The sequence below is a fragment of the Amblyomma mixtum genome, chromosome 6 (genome assembly GCF_055824585.1).
Source record: "Amblyomma mixtum isolate Tamu chromosome 6, ASM5582458v1, whole genome shotgun sequence".
Taxonomy (NCBI): Eukaryota; Metazoa; Arthropoda; class Arachnida; order Ixodida; family Ixodidae; genus Amblyomma; species Amblyomma mixtum.
Genome location: NC_143017.1, coordinates 16,803,960 through 16,820,742, shown reverse-complemented (window position 1 = coordinate 16,820,742; position 16,783 = coordinate 16,803,960). Strand labels below are relative to the sequence as shown.

General features: G+C 44.4%; 1 protein-coding gene across 1 annotated transcript in view; it reads left to right on the top strand.

Moving 5' to 3' along the window:
* LOC149338295 (uncharacterized) overlaps positions 1–15,849 on the top strand; it is a 101,413-nt gene extending 85,564 nt beyond the window's left edge. Inside the window, exon 3 of the mRNA XM_089550303.1 lies at positions 15,779–15,849. Coding sequence (XP_089406429.1) covers positions 15,779–15,797 — 19 coding nt within the window. The 3' untranslated portion in view covers positions 15,798–15,849. The remainder of the gene's footprint in view (positions 1–15,778) is intronic.
* Positions 15,850–16,783: the final 934 nt, after the last annotated feature.

Here is a 16,783-nt window from a genome sequence, read left to right as displayed (position 1 = left end):
ACGCTACAGCACTTGTTAACGCGATGTGGGATGTCCAGTTCAATGTCCCAGCGAATGTGACGCCTAGTTATTTGACCTCGTTAACACGCTGCAATAGAGCCTTTAAAAAGAGTGAAGTAGAGACTTTTTTCTTTTTGTTCGTGGATTGTATATAATGAGAATTTGCAGCGTTCAAATTCATCTTTGATTTGACACACCCAGACCATATTTTCTCAAGACCGAGCTGTAACATGTTCATATCTCCGGAACATGACAGAAGGTGATATACAACGCAATTTTCCGCGTAGAATCCCACAGTCGAATCAATGCCTTCAGTTAAATCACTCATATAAATGAGGAACAGGAGCGGCCAAAGGACCGATCCTTGCGGTACGCATGACAAAACTTGAACCATTCAATACGTTACTCCTTTCAAAACAACTTTTTTCCTATGTTCTTAGAGATAACCTTTAAGCTAACCGCGAAGTGAATCGCGAAGACCAAGAAATGGTAGTTTGTACAAAGATAAAATATGCGAGACTACATGGTTTGGTTTGGTTTATGGGGTTTAACGTCCCAAAGCGACTAAGGCTATGAGAGACGCCGTAGTGGAGGGCTCCGGAAATTTCGACCACCTGGGGTTCTTTAACGTGCACTGACATCGCACAATACACGGGCCTCTAGAATTTCTCCTCCAAAGAAATTCTAGCCGCCGCGGCCGGGATCGAACCCGCGTCTTTTGGGTCCGCAGCCGAGCACCATAACCGCTGAGCCACCGCGGCGGCGCGAGACTACATGAAAAGCAACTTGGAAATCAATCAGCAGAGCAACTATTTGGGTACTATTGTTGACTGGGTGGGCAACATTGTGAATTAGGTAAGTTGAGTGGTACAGGATAACCCCAAGCGAAAAATATGCTGGGTCGGAATGACAAAATCATTGTCATGAAGATGGTTATTTGGACAAGAAAAATAACGTGTTTCAGTGCTTTGCAGCAAAAAGACGTCAACGAAACCGGTATATATCTGCCTACCAGATCATGAGGGCCGCTTTTAAAAACTGGAGTTACATTCGCTGTTTTCCAGTCGTTAATTAATTTTGGAGAATTGAATGATTTGGTAAACAATTCCACTAAAATAGGTGCAATATTTCAAGTATGGCACTTCAAGACGTGATTTGATATATCCCATGTGGAACGTGAGCAGAGTGAACATTAAGGTTAGACAAGAGCGCCTTTACTAGAGCTTCATTTAAAATGATGTGCATTTCAGGTACCATTTCGTAAAATTCAACGTACCGGTACTCGACAACAAGCTGTGAATACAGAGTGAAAATGTACATTGAAGTAATCAGCTTTTGCGGTATCATCAGTTAACGTATCACCATCTTTGCAAAGAGGCGGAGCACCAACGCTGTCTATTTTGTTGCTTTTCATATATCGCCACACTTCTTTTTCGTTAGATGGCACTTTTTCAGCTAGGGATGACATGAGTGTTCTTTTTGCCATCTTCCATACCAATTTCAGGTTTTTAGTGATAGTGTTCTGATCCAGTGTTTCTTTGAATGCCTTGTAGACCCCTGCGTTCTTTCTTATTGATTAACGAGGTGTTTTCTTAATCCAAGTTCTATCCTTTTTATGTCTTGCTGATGAAACCTTCGTGGAAATATATTTAGCTGCCTAAGAGAGAAGCTCGTCTCGGAACATTTTCCTCAAGTTTTCTACGTTGCATTCGCTACTGTTTTCCAACCATACTGGCAGGACTAACCCTAAGTGCTCATTTATGACACTTTGATTTCGTTGTTGACATGCAAAAACCTTTCTCGGAGAATTCTTGATAATCGGTACTTTCTTGCATACTATTGTTGCATTTACGACTTCAAGATCACTGATTCCTGGGGTTGATGAAAAGCTTCTACGAAATTTTTGCTATTACTAAATCACAATTCTAGCGTATTGCCTCCAGCTGAGCCATAACACGTAGGAAAATTAACAAACTAAACAAGTTCATTTTTCGTATGACCTCACAGAAGGCTTAGTAAAATGTTGAGCTGCTAGCTGATAAAGGATAGCGGTCTTGCCGTACAATTTCGGGCATGTTAAAATCACCCACAAGTGTAATAGCGTCCTACAATAAGACAGCGTGATCGTGAAAGGCTACGAAATGCTTCTACGCTCGTTGAGGATGGTGGCCTGTAAAACTGTAAAATAATTATTCTGTAAAAATAATTATTCTGCAACAAATATATTCTGAAGAATCGTCTCCACAGTACAAGCGCGCACTTCCAACTCCGTCATGCGCAAGAAGGAACATGCCTGATCCGTGCCGATTACGGTCTTTCCGATAAGCTATGTACTCAGCAGGAAACATTTTACAATACGCTATGTCAGGCTCTAGCCAAGATTCTACTCAGATAACAATATCAGGTTTTATTGCTATCGGTCGTTGCTGTAGTTCGGAATGCGGCTGACCAACTGCTCTCGTTTACTCGCGGGGAGAATCTATGGGTTTTTCTTTGTTTCTTAGTAATGCTTTCTAAGTTTCATTCTGCGAGTACGCCAAACGAATAAACAGGAAACAGGGATGGCGCTTACATGCGCGGTGATGTTGTGAAAGCTTTCTAATTTGCATCAGCCTTGCATCAAATCAGCTGTGAGTTTCAAAAGCCAGCGTTCGTTCAGAAACATAGGAACTTTCTTAGGATCTACTAGCGTTCTTCATGTCTAGGTATATTCGGGTAATATACTCGTACTTTTTGGTAAACTACAATCTCAGCTAGAATAACAAACGCAAAATAGATTAAGTATGTATGATTTGCTGTTTTTGTTCACGTTTGCTTCTTGTGGTGTTGCTTCCTTCCGGATTTCGTTGTTCTTCCTGCGGGTCACTGGCATTAAATAAGCACACAGGCAACTGCTAGCAGAACAACTGGTCGGCAGGCTAGAAGCGAATCGTCACGAATGCACGTCCTTGTAGTATTTACAAATTAAGCCTGTGATATCCGTATGCCAAAGAGATCTGGTGATGCATTCTGAATGCTTAACTTTATGATGAAGTTCTGGTTCGCAGTTCGGAACTGACCACTCAGAAAACGCGAAGCACTCTTTGTCTCCTGCAATTACATTCAGGGCAAGATGACCATGTCTGATAGTGATTTTTGTTTGCTTCTTCTGCGCACTGATATGCTTTTTTTTTTCTTAGATACACTATCTGCACTAAATATCATCAACCCTTTCTGGCCAGGTATATTTTCCTTATTGGTTGGTACACAAGCCAGCGTTCGTCCAGGCCTTCTAGCCTCTTGCAGAGAAAGAGAGTGCTTCGTCATGATTTGATTATAAGTATTTAATACTTAATATACAATTGCTTTTCAGCTTCGCTAGAGCTTCAGCGGAACTTCTTTAGAGTGTGGCACCTCTCTAAGCACTCTTCTGAGTGGAAGCAAGGCTTCTTCTCGCATGTCTTGCAAAAGAAGTATGTCTTCCTTCTGCCGCCTTTTATCGCTTTCGCTGCAAATGGCACGCAATGCTTGTCCAAGGGGGCACATAGTTGTCTTCGTCATTAAAATTGTCTTCGATTTCGGCAAAGTCATTAGACAATTCTCCATAACGCACGCCTGCTGGATTGGAAGCCAAGACGCGATTTTTTTTGCCACCAATTGCAATTTCAAGACCACATGATTGACAAATATTTTTGCGTCACAATGGCGCTGCTAACCTCGGGAGGAAAGCCAATTAATCAACTTGCAGGCTACCATAATTTCGACCAGATGGCGGGCAATTTTTCCTGCAGAAATAGCAAGAGAAACGCTTTGTCGGGCTATGCCCAACAACGGAACGAATGCACACTTTTTCATCTGTCGGGCGATGCCCAACAGATGACCGAAAAGGTCTTCTGTTGGACAGCAGGAGGACATAACCTGCTGTCCCTTCACACCCTTCACTCCTGTTGTTTGCTCAGAGTCGGTGCAACTTGTATGCATCATACAACTTGTATGGCGAAACACCCCTCCCTGGTTGCACGCCGTTTGGGCATGGTGCGGACCAAAAGAGAGCCAAAGAATCAAAAATATACTCGTACACGGCGTATATTCATAACCAAATAAGACGCATCTTTTCAATAGCGCAGTTTGGTGCCAGCGTCAAGGTAGAATTTCCAATTTTCTGCCTTCACAGCTACGAAACTTTTCATGTTAATAATGCAACCTTCACACGAGAATACCACTTCGAGAATTCCACTTCCAAAGCTTGATATTTTTTATCACACAACAAAAACAAAACAGTATTTCTAAATTCTTAGATATGCGTAAATGTGTTTTGTCTGCAAAGCCATTTAGGTTAACGTTTGCTCGAATGGAAGTTTTGTTTGTAAACCTTCCTCCGTGAGCCTCATAAATTTAAGGTACTGCACAAGCATGGCCACAAAAATGAAAGAGGAATCCCTTTAAGTTAATAGAAGTATATTTTCAAAAACGAGGTACAGCGACAAAACACAACTGCGTTTTTCACGTTACTTGGTTAGCGAATAAGAAATTGACTTCCTCACAATGACGATTAATGCGGAGTAAGAGTCTCCAATATTTTGAGCTCAACAGCGTTTTAGATAACCTGAAAGGAAGCACACTTGTTTTTCTTTTTTAATTTGCACATGAGCAATATCAGACAATAAAAATTTGATGCCTGATCAGCCAGTAGAGGCATAGGTTTTTGTGATGCCTTGCTTTTGTGTACGGGTTGAAGTTTTCAAAAACCAAGTATTCTTAGCTAGAAGAGATACCACATATTATTGAGCAATTCATACACGCAATGGAAACTTCGGAGCTGCGTCGCAGCAGCATGGCTTTATTGGCTGACTCTGTCGTTTTAAGCGCGATGGCTTCTAATGTGGAAAACAAAATGAGCAGAAATGAAGTTTAACTGTTAAGCTCTAAAGGAAGAACACAACGGCAGCTCGAATTCATGAGTGAAGGGAGGAAAGAGAAAATAAATGGGGAAGTTAAATGAGAGCTCAAGCACGACGAGTGCGAGTGCAGATGGTATGCTTAGGCCTGTGGTTTGGCGGCAACATATAGAGCTGGAAACTGAAAGCACCTACTAAACACACGCAGGGAGATCGATGTGCGATGTGCAGTTCCACTGCGTGTGACACGCAGCTCATGATGAGGGGTCCTGCTTGATGTATCTGCTGTGCGGTGCGTGTATACAATTTTTGTAATGGCTCTTGTCGCAAAGCAATTAAGTACCTGCAATTCATTGCATTACCGCATCCGGGAGGTCGTCATGACTGAGTACCTCAGAAATATGTTTCTGCTAATATACCATTGTATTTCTAGGCTCCAATCTTCTGAAATGTTTGTTTTTTTACAGGTTACCATAAACCTATGTTTACTTTGAATTTAGATTATTACCACACCTTCTAGTTGCAGCAGAACGCAAGGATTCCTTTTTTATCGGCAGTCAATTTCAAATCCAAATCTCTGCAAGATTTCGCACTGCTGATTCTCTTTTGTCATTCACCATTATTCTGAACCTGAACGGCGCCAAACATTGTCAAGTATTTAAAGAACCGTATTTTCACACTACAGAGCATCCATGAAGAACGTAACCGTGGCGAACATGAAACAAACTTCAGCTCCTGCTTTGAGGGTATTTCACAGTCTAGTCAGCCACTGTAGCAATTGTGAATACAAGCGAGAAAGGATTCACCGCTCTTTCCTCTGATATCATAAGTATACTTCACTTCACTTCACTTCACTTTATTACCTTAAAGGCCCCCAGGATTGGGGGTATTACATAAGGGGTGGGTTACATTGAAAAATCAGATTGAATAAACAAAGAAAAAACGTAATATACAAATATTATTCGCTGTTAAAGGTAGAAGCTAAACAGTTCGCAAATGTTGATGGGCAGGTGATTGCGGCGATACCGTGTGGAAGGCTGTTCCAGTCCTTGGCTGAGCGTGGAAAGAATGACGATGCAAATGTAGTTGTACGCGTACATGGCCGGGCTACTTGAAGGGGATGACCAATGCGGAGGGAAATGCGTGCCGGCGGATTGATGTAGGGGGGACGACGAAGTGAGCTGAAATAAAATTTGTGAAACAAGCACATACTAGTAATGCGACGCCTACAAGCCAGGGATGTTAAGCCTGCCTCTGCTTTTAGTGCTGATATACTGTAATTATATGAATAGCACGAATGTATGAATCTTGTGGCTCGATTTTGTACTGATTCTAGAGAATTTATTAGATAATTTTGGTTAGGGCTCTAAATAGCAGAGGCATATTCTAATTTAGAACGGACAAGTGATTTGTAGGCAAGTAATTTTAGGTTTTGTGGCGCATGACGTAGATGTTGTTTTAAGAATCCAAGGCTTCTGTTAGCGGATGATATGATTTTAGTGACATGCGCGTTCCAGGTTAGATCATTGGACAATGCTACTCCGAGGTATTTGTAAGTCTGAGCTAATTCTACCATGACGTGCGAGATTTTTTAGGAGAAGAGGACAGGATTACGTTTTCGGTGAAATGACACGAGTTTGCATTTCTTGGGGTTTAGTTCCATGATCCAGTTGTTACACCAGCCCTGTACGCTGATTAAGTCATTCTGGAGGGCGAACTGATCAGAGGCGTTGTTGATAGTGCGATAGATGACACATTCATCGGCAAAAATACGGACGTTACAAGAGACATGCGTTGGAAGGTCATTAATGTATATTGAAAATAATAGCGGACCAAGGACTGATCCTTGCGGGACACCTGATGTTACCGGAACAGAGCTAGAGGCTTGATTATTAACGTTAACAAACTGGGAGCCGTTAGCCAGGAATTCGCTTATCCACTGTAATATGTTAGGATGAAGGTTTAACCTGGACAGTTTTAGTAGTAAGCGTTTGTGGGGTACTTTGTCAAATGCTTTCGCGAAGTCCAGGAATATTGCGTCAGTTTGTAGGTTACAGTCAAGGTTCACATGCAGGTCATGGATGAAAATAGCCACCTGTGTATCGCACGATAGGTTCTTACGGAAACCGTGTTGAGCAGGATGAAAAAAATTTATAGAGTCAAGAAAGTTCATTACATGAGTATAAATGACATGTTCCATGATTGTGCATGGCACACTTGTTAAAGAGATGGAGCGGAAATTAAGGGGTGATTCTTTGTTACCTGATTTGAACACCGGAACAACCTTCCCCACCTTCCAATCACTGGGTATGCTACCTGTGGAAAGTGATTGTGCAAACAGTTTTGACAGATACAGTGCGGAAGTATGGCAAGTATTTTTTAGGAACTTGGGGGTAATATAATCAGCACCCGCAGAAGGTGACATCTTGATATTTTCAATGATAGATATAATGCCGTGTACAGAAAAGATGTTTGAAGGCATATGCGAACTTAGGTTGTCAGTTACGGTACAAAGTGGCATATCCGTTTCATGTGTGGAAACGGATGAAAAAGCGGCGTTAAAAATATTAGCACATTCAATACCACTGATCATCTCGCCAAGTGGGTTAGCAAGTGTGATGACCGGCGCCTATTCAGGGTTTAATACTTTCCAGAATTTCCTCGCGTTATTTGTTAGGATCTTGGGGAGGTCAGTTTGGAAAAATGTGCGCTTGGCATCACGGATGGACTGCAGGTATGTTGACTCGGCTGCGTAATATTTGTTCCATGCGCATGCACTCGGGTTGCGTTTAGCTGCACGGAAAAATCTCTTCTTTTTGTTTTCAAGTGTTTTCAAATGCTTTGTGAACCATGGTTTGTTGGGATTGGCACGAAATGTGATGGTGGGAATAAACTTCGCTGTAAGTTCTATAATTTTAGTTTCAAAAATAAGCCAGCTTTCCTCAATTGATCGATCATCGAAACCTGTATCAAAGTTTGGAAAAAACGCCGTTAAATGATTATTGATTTTTTCGTAATTCGCTCCTGTATACTGCGAGGGTTTCTACCGCAAGGGGAGCAAATTCATCAAAATTACAACTTTTTAATTGCTACGATTGCGTCAAAAACCGTGAAAGTGCCAAGGAATTAGATCCAGCGGTGCCAATGCAACAGCAGCAGGGAAGTGTATTATGTCAGACACGCTTCAAGGTTAGGAAGTGGAAAATGACGACCGGAGATACACTAGAAGGAAGTCCTTGCTGGGGTTCAGTATTGGTTGTTCAAGCCAGCTTCGATATTCAGACGCCGGTAACGTCTGCCTCCATTTGGTGCCTCAACATCACAGGAGGCTTTCGAAGCCCTTAGCATGCAAAAAAACGTCTGTTTCTATGTAATTCCAAGGACTGGCCTGTCGATATTAGGCTCGAGGACCTTCGTTACGCATAAATATTAGATAGAGCATTTATTTTTATGCGCCTGCGCTTTCAAATCTTCTCAGAGAAAGGCAGTCCAGAAATCTTTCATCTTCGGACCCTTTTCTAATGTTAGCACATCGTAGAATAGGATAATATTGTCACTTTTTGGCGCGTATCTTCACTATCCAAACCACTGCGATCGCACGCGCCACTCACAGTGATCACCGAACCAAAGCGGTAGAGCACGGCAGTATATCCTACATAGCTTTATGTAGTACTAGCGCAAAAAGAAATGAAAAACAGGAAGGCGCCTGGAATTGCCACGGAATTAAAGAAGGGAACAAAAGTCCGGGATTATCAAAATGCAAAGACGACCTGCAGTTCTATAACTGAATGAATTTTCCTCACTGTGTGCCAGTGACCCGGCGGCTATAAAACATAGCTCAGGGAAGAAGTACAACGGGTGATTCATAGCATAATAATGATGAATCCTACAGTCGAAAATATTTTTAACCTCAAGTTATACAACGGCCGCCGCGGTGGCTCAGTGGCTATGGTGCTCGGCTGCTGACCCAAAAGACGCGGGTTCGATCCCGGCCGCGGCGGCTGGAATTTCTTTCGAGGAGAAATTCTAGAGGCCCGTGTACTGTGCGATGTCAGTGCACGTTAAAGAACCCCAGGTGGTCGAAATTTCCGGAGCCCTCCACTACGGCGTCTCTCATAGCCTTAGTCGCTTTGGGACGTTAAACCCCATAAACCAACCAACCAACCATACAACGGTTTCTGGAATAACGAGCAACCAATACTGTTCTGTGCTTTAGATTCACTTACGTCCCTCATTTAATTGGTACATGTAGCTCGAGTACCACATTCTAAGCCTTTTGAAGCCGATTTATAAAGTTTAAGTTCCTTGATTCTCACAGCAAGGTGTGCTATTGAGACGGATGTAACGTTTTAATGTAAAAGCCTCGGTCCAAAAGTGATTCGTCTTAAATGCCGGGAAGCGAAACATGGTTGATATTGCGGTATATACTAGTAATAATCACGGTGCTCATTGAGACCACAGGCTAAATAAACGCCTAGGTGTTCATCAAAGCCTTTTCAGTTCGATACCTTTGCGAGGATATCCGTCAGATGCATTCAGTGGTACAGACCCTGGTAAAAATCTGTTTACTCTTACAGGAACTTAAACTGGCTCGAATTTCCTACGTTTGCTTTACACTATTTGGGATTCATATTAAGTCCGTATTGTTAAACAAAATACTCAACTAGGCTATCTGCCAGCACAATACAGTCATTTGTGAGTGAAGAACAAAACTAATGTGAAGTATATACACAACAAACGCCTTCACAAAAATTTGAAATAAAGCCCCACAAGCTGTCACGGATTGCAACCATCAGCAGGATTCAGAATTTCTCGAAGTAAATTTTAAGCCCTGTGAACTACTGAGTCCTTAAAGGCAAAATATTTTATCCACAAAGAAAGTAATTTCTTCTATGATTGCATGAGAATTTTTTTCGCATTAAAAATGCCGGATGAATTCAACTGCAGTCCCTAAATTCTAAAAATTTTCACATAAATTCTTCAGAGATTTGTTCATGGGTAACTTGATTCTATAACGACGAAGAAGTACCCGCGCAGCAGCGGGTCTGCTCTCGGCGAGTGCGTGTTTCAGGTTGGTGCTGCTAGAACCGCTGACTGCCAGTGAACGCCATTCTGTGCTGTGTGCTTTGTGTCGTGCTGTGCTTCGTGCTTTGTGCCCGAAAAACCTATTGCAAGTGGTGGAAGTTGACTCTGATCCCGTCCTGGAGGTGAGAAGCGGCACCGTACCATCCCATACGCCGAGCGACACCGCTCCACCGTCCCCGCCGCCGCCTACGCTGGTTATCTGTTCCAGTATGCCGCAGCAGCGAGACCCCGCCGTCTTCAGCGGCACCGGCGGCAATGATGTCGAGGACTGGCTGGCGTCCTACGAGAGGGTCATCTTCCACCTCGCTGACATCGCCAGCCTCTAGTTCCGCCACCATGAAGCGGACATCACCGCCTGGTCGGCTTTCAAGACCAATCACCGAGGCATTTGGCCGTCCCGGTGTGCGCAAGCTACGCGCTGAACAGAGCTTGCGTGAGCGGGTGCAGCAGCCGGGTGAGACGTTCGCCAGCTACGTGGAAGACGTGGTGGACCTGTGCAAGCACGTCAATTCTCAAATGACTGCGGACGGTAAGATCATGCACATTATGAAAGGTATCGACGAGGACGCCTTTTAAATGCTTCTTACCAGGGAGCCAGACACCATTGCCTACATCACCAGCTTGTGCCAGAGCTACGAGGAGCTTCGGAAGCAACGCGTCCTCACTTGTCGCCGCATACGACAGGCCGAGGTACTATCCGCGGATGCCGCGGTCGCAAGAGAGCCCCAGTTCATGCAGGGGTAAAACGGTTCATCCATGAAGAAGTCGCACGTCAACTAGCTCTCGTGCATGGGGCTCCAGCTCTGTCTCCAGCACTTCCTCCGTCCTTTCAGCAGACCATCCAGGCACAGGTCGCGGACGCCCTGCTGATTGCGGATGCTGAGCAACTCATCCCTCAGCAGGCAGTGGTTGCCGCGCAAGTGGCTGCTCGCCTGCTTCTGAAATCGCCCAGTATGCCGTAGAATGCCACCAACTAGCCCGATCCCTCATGTGCCACGATCAACATCGAGAGAAAAGACGCCGAGATTCTGGCCAATCCTTTACCCGCCTACCTGCCCGCTCCCTTGTTTGGCTCTGGGTCCCTTCTGGCACTCCCGGCCTGTGGTCCAAGTCCCTCGCCAAATATCACGGCTCTTACCCTGTGGTCTCTCAGTTGCCCGGTGAACTACGTCATGGAACCGTTGATACACTCCTCTGACCACCGCCGTCGTGGCCATGAAACCGTTCGCATTAGCCGCCTTACCAAGAACCCGTGATGTGCACTGCGCCTTGAGTCGCCAGGCTGGCTCCTCTCTACCCGGGGGCCATTGTAGAAGTGCCTGCGCAGTAGCGGAACTGCTCTCGGCGAGCGCGTGCTTCAGGTTGTGCTGCTAGAAGCACTGGCTGCCAGTGAACGCCGTTATGTGTTGTGTGCTTTGTGCCGTGCTCTGCTTTGTGCTTTTTTCCCGAAAAACCCATTGCAATTCTGTTTTAATTACGTAAATGTGTGCTGAAAACGTACAGTCTTTGTCAAAAGAAACCAGGGTGCATGGTTAGCTTCTAGCTCTTACAGTGGAGCCCTTACAGCTTCCCTGAAGCTTAAATGGTCGTTAAAGGTCAGGACTGGGAATCCTCTTACCTTCGAACACCTTTCGATCTTTAGGAAATCCACGATAATGAGAAAAATAATGTGACGGTAACATTACGGAACAGATAAGTTATTTCCACTCTGCAGGCAGCTAGGTTTCCATTACAGTTATTGTTTGCCTAAAAAAAACGATAAACAAACTGCAACGCAGCAGGACAGGAGGACAGAGAAAAGGAGACGAACAGCACGAGCGCTACAAGCAACCGTAGGTCGCTTGCGAGCAACGCGTCGTATATCTAACTCCTCGCTCAAGCAGGAACAAGTACATCGGCCAGACTGGAAGTTATTCGAAAGAACATCTAAGGGATCATCCTCATCGCGTTAGGAACCGCCGAGAAGGATCGCTTGTAGATCACATTCTTTCATGCGAGTCAACGAATTTTAAGCTTTTCCTTGAGAAAAATTCTCTCAAAGGAAGAATCACATAGGGCAGCTAGAGATAAATTGGAGCTGAAAAAATGCATAGATCGGGACGCGCATGTGTTAGCACTCCGTGTACATTCCCATGTTATAAAGAGCTAGCGCATTTAAAGCATTGATACTCACGGAATTTTAATAATGCGCCATATACTGACGTATAAATATGCATCTAGAGAAAAATTAAATTTGTTAGACGTAGCTCTCGTGCTGTTCTTCGTTTCTGTGTCCTCGTCTGCTCCTGCGCTGCATTTCGTTTATCGACTATGCACCATCAAGCCCTCAAAGCCGCACTGCTGAACTAGATCTCGTAAACGGTTTTCTATCTGAAGCTTCTTTCCTGCGGGGGTGTGTAACATACGGCAATGCGCAGACAGGAAGGTGTGTAAATACGTGCTACACAATCTCACCAGCGATCGCCAATCATGCTTGCCTGCCAGCTCTAGGACTTTTGGCTGCCATCCAATCTTTTCGAAACAGGCGTTTTTTGTTTCGCTGCGAAAGGTCGCGCATTTGCTCACCAGATATCGTGCCACATTTCCGCCAGTCAAAAGACATGCATGAGCCCCCCACTTATGACTTTCGGAGGAAGACTTGTTCAGTTTTTGAGGCGCACCTGGTTTTCTAGCGCGGGTGTTTTTCTTTAAATTCGGGTATGCTTGCATCGTATATGTTCTCCCCTATTAGAATTTTTTTTTTTTGAGTGCAGTGCACGAGTCTGTGGTGTTCAATAAAAGTGTGGTAGTGACGAACCGGCGCTCGGCCTAAGTTCCTATTAGTGGCCGCAAGTGCTGCTTTCCTCGTTTCCAGCTGTGCGCGCTTCTAAAGCAAGCTTCCATTTCTAAATACGAAGGAACTGGCAATCATAAAGTTTTCTTCTCAGCGTGCAAATACCTCCAGACATGCGCTTGTTTCCAACTGGTCCAGTGATTACGACACTACACTGAATTTAGCGTAGCCGAGCATATACTACCTCCACATCGACCGAATCTCGCTTCCAAACCTTAATGCGAGGAAAAATATCTTTTTGTGTGTAACTCAACCGCTTGACGGTACTGGATCTGTGGCCTTTTTATTAATTTCTTTTTTGCATTAACGGGTATATGAAGGGCTTTTCACGGTGCGATTCACATATGTGGCTGCGCAAAACAATCTTAACCGTTCGATTTGCTCTAATGCATTAAAAACATTTGTTTCATAAATTAGCTGCAAATATTAAGAGGTGTCATGCTAATCGTAAAGAATAATGACTAGTTATGTAGTGCAGTATCCTCCCCTTCACATCATGATAATGTGTGTTTCAGGTCTCTGTGGTCCGACAAAAGTGCGGACAATGCACAAATAACGTGTCCCACAAGAAATGCTGCTCCTTTGAAGCTTTGGAAGATTGAAATAAGTATTGCTTTTAACGGTGCACCATGCGTACGGGAGGCACGGCACAATTAAAGCCGAGCACTATTAGCTGTGGCAGCGCTTCCAGTTCGGTTACGCCTATCTCTTGGCACTGGCCTTTAAAACGTGTTCTTGCTATCGAGTCAAAATCAAGCCATGGCATTGAATAAATAGGCCGAAAAAGGTTCATGTCCACCTACAATTACTCCAAGCGCCTGTTCTAAAGGTGTTGAAGATATTGAGAAGTTTGTTCCATGGCTACAGCGGAACGAACGGGACAAGAAGGACACAGTCCCTACCTGTGTCCTTCTTCTTGTCCCGTTCGTTGCACTGTAGTCATGGAATACTGGAACCAACTCGCCCAGCAACTTACTTAGAGAAGTTTGTGTGCCTCCCTCAGGTGCTTTATTTCTCTTGTCAAATATATATTATTCATTACGCATAGGCGCTTATATTGACCAGAAATTTTTACATCATATAGAAGACGCAGAAATTGTTTGAAAATCAGTTTATATCCAGATAATAAAGGTATATGTTTTCAAAATTTTCGCAATGAAAGTCACGATGGCAGTGAATATTCAGTGAAACCAAGGAGCAGAGGGGGTGTCTTTTTAATTTGTGGTTTTCATCAATGCAAGATAATAAAAGCAGAAGAAAAACAACCATGTATGATATAAAGAGCTCGTCATTCATACCTTTGTCTCCTAACAGTTTAACGTGGGCCTAGAATCTGGCACTCTTGATGCCATTGGTAGCATCAGAGCTTTCTCTTCCGCTAGTGCCACGTTCCTACGTGGCACTAGCGGTAATACAGTGCGTACTACGTCTGCCGCTATGAACGAGGGTGGCTCTAGTGAACACTCTCAAGGTTCTATTACTACACTACACATAAATACCCGCGAAAGCAGAAGACTGGGCAGCAGTGGCCGTAGCTGAGTAGGTAGAGCACCGGACGCGAAGTTTGGAGATCGTGGGTTCGGATCCTACCGGCGTAATGTGGCATGTTTTCTTCTGCTTATATCAATCTGCCATTGATAAAAACTACCAATTAAAAAATATATATATTTCCTGTGTTCCTTGGTTTTGGCGACTGTTGTCAGCTATCATGTATGTCTTAACGAGCGCCTCTTTCGAGTCTGTTCTCTGCGGATTGGCAGTGAAAGGAATAGTTACTAGCGAAGTTAAATCGATTTCCTGCTTTATTATTTTACGTAATGAAATTGCCCCGCACCCGTTGCTAGGTCACAGTCTCAATCCAATTCTTTTAAATGCTTCATGCATGGCAGCTCCTGCCAGCTCCTGCCAGCTCCTGGGCTGTAGCATTTAGATCGAGTGTTGTTTTCTCATTGAAACTGTACATTTAACGTAATTTTTCAAACGTTTGCGCGAAATAAAAGCGCAAAACACGTGTTTCTCCGGCAATGGTTGTAATGTTTCGGGATATGAGCCATCAGACTCGTACCATTTGATCTCCTAGATCGAACGTCTGAACTGCGTTAGAAAACGCAATCATACTTAGCTGTGGTAGCCATAAATGCTTTTAATAGAGGGCCTAATTCATATACCTCTATGTTTAGGAACTCGGATCCGGCTTTTTAGCTTTGCTGCTCGAAGCATTACAGGATCTGGTGATTAATTGCACATAAAGCAACTACACAGGCGACAGTATTGCAGAGCTCCGAATCACCATGACCCTTCACAGACTTCAGCAGCGAATACATATATCTTCAATTCGGTGCTCCTTCGAACTTGACTGTTTGTTGTTGTTGTCAGTAGCTATTTATTCGTGATAAAAATAAAAATGGGAGGAACGCATGTTGCTATCTGCAGCATCTGCCTTAGAAACCTCAAGCACCTCAGCTGTGGCTAGCGGGAGTAAAAGGACAGGAAGAGGACAGGGGCAGGGAATGAAAGGGAGGAGCGATAGTAGGAAAGGATAGGGGTAGGGCGGCAATGTAGACTATGTACAGATACAGGATATGGACTTTACCATTTCTCTTCTTTTTGACTCGAACAGACATTTTGTGTTCTGTGCTCTTTGCGAGTGTACCGATTGCCCATACCTTCCTCTAATGTAATAACCCTGAGTATGTTTTGAAAGCATTATAAATAAACACAACGAATGTCTAGCAGTAAATAACAAAATTTTGGTGCATGCAATATGCCACTTAGGATCGCCCACGCATCAGCTGAATTGTTTATATGAACATTGCAAATCAATGGGAATTGATCTTTTCAGAACTAACCGTAGGAGCTGCCGTCGAGTTGGCGGCAGGTCTAGGTGAATACCCAGCTATTCTATTCTTGGGCGTACGGTACGCTCCACCTGATCAAGTAGCGGTGCGTGACCGGGCAGGGTGTGCCGCTTTCCTGATCGCAGCTACAAGACGCCAACCTGAAAAGTGTGGGGTTCGCCCACCTCGACAACCAGCCGCAGATACAAGGGGACCCCACAAAGCAGCGCCCCTCGGGTGCGGAAGAAAGATCTCTTTGTGCGTGGCAGCTACAATGACTGCTCTCACCATGCGTTCCGGTTTGGCCCCCGCCGTGTTCTTTGAGCACCCCTTTCTTCTCGAAGAGCTACTTTGGCAGCCATACAACCTTTCTTCAGCCACTGAGGAAGCGGGAGGCGTTGTTATGTAATCCTTCGCGACTCATTCAGGTGTGTACCTGCCGAAAGCACCATTTTCCTGAGAGAGCTTGCAGAAAAACAGAAGGTGATGCGTATGCTTTAAACGGCATGGTGTAAGTAAACGGTCAGCGATTTGTCTTAACAAAACCCAGCGTGTAACAAGAAAGGCTTCCTGAAAATTCATGCTTTCCGGTACACTTGTGACAATTGCTTTCGTCAGGTGTAGGTTCAAGCTGCAGGTAGCTCACTGTACGTAATATACCGGGAAATAGTGCCCCTTGGAAGCCCCCGTTGTGTCACCATTATTGTTGCACACATGTAATTTCAGCCACAAAAGACCGATCAGTGCGACTAGCTTGTACTTCTTATTGTATTGCACAGGGCTAACTTTGACAGAAAAACTAACGAAGACGGCTGTTCGTAGTCTTTGCAACGTCCCATTTTTCGTAAAGCTGGCACTCAACAATGGAAAATCTAAGCGTGTTTTTCCAAAGAGTTCAATATTAATAGTCGTTGCTGCGAGGAAGCTCCATCTTAGTGAAACACGACTTCGTCTCTCGCCAGGAACCGCGCGCACGTCGCGATTCCCGGAAGCGGGAATGGAAAAGGAGTCTCCAGCACCCACTGGACACAAAACAAAAGACGTGGCTCTTATCCGACCGCTTCTGTCGTCGGCGGATTCGGCACGGTCATCAATGTCGCTCCCACGGTTCCTGGCTATAAACCTACGCCGCGGAGAAAAGGCTGAAGCCG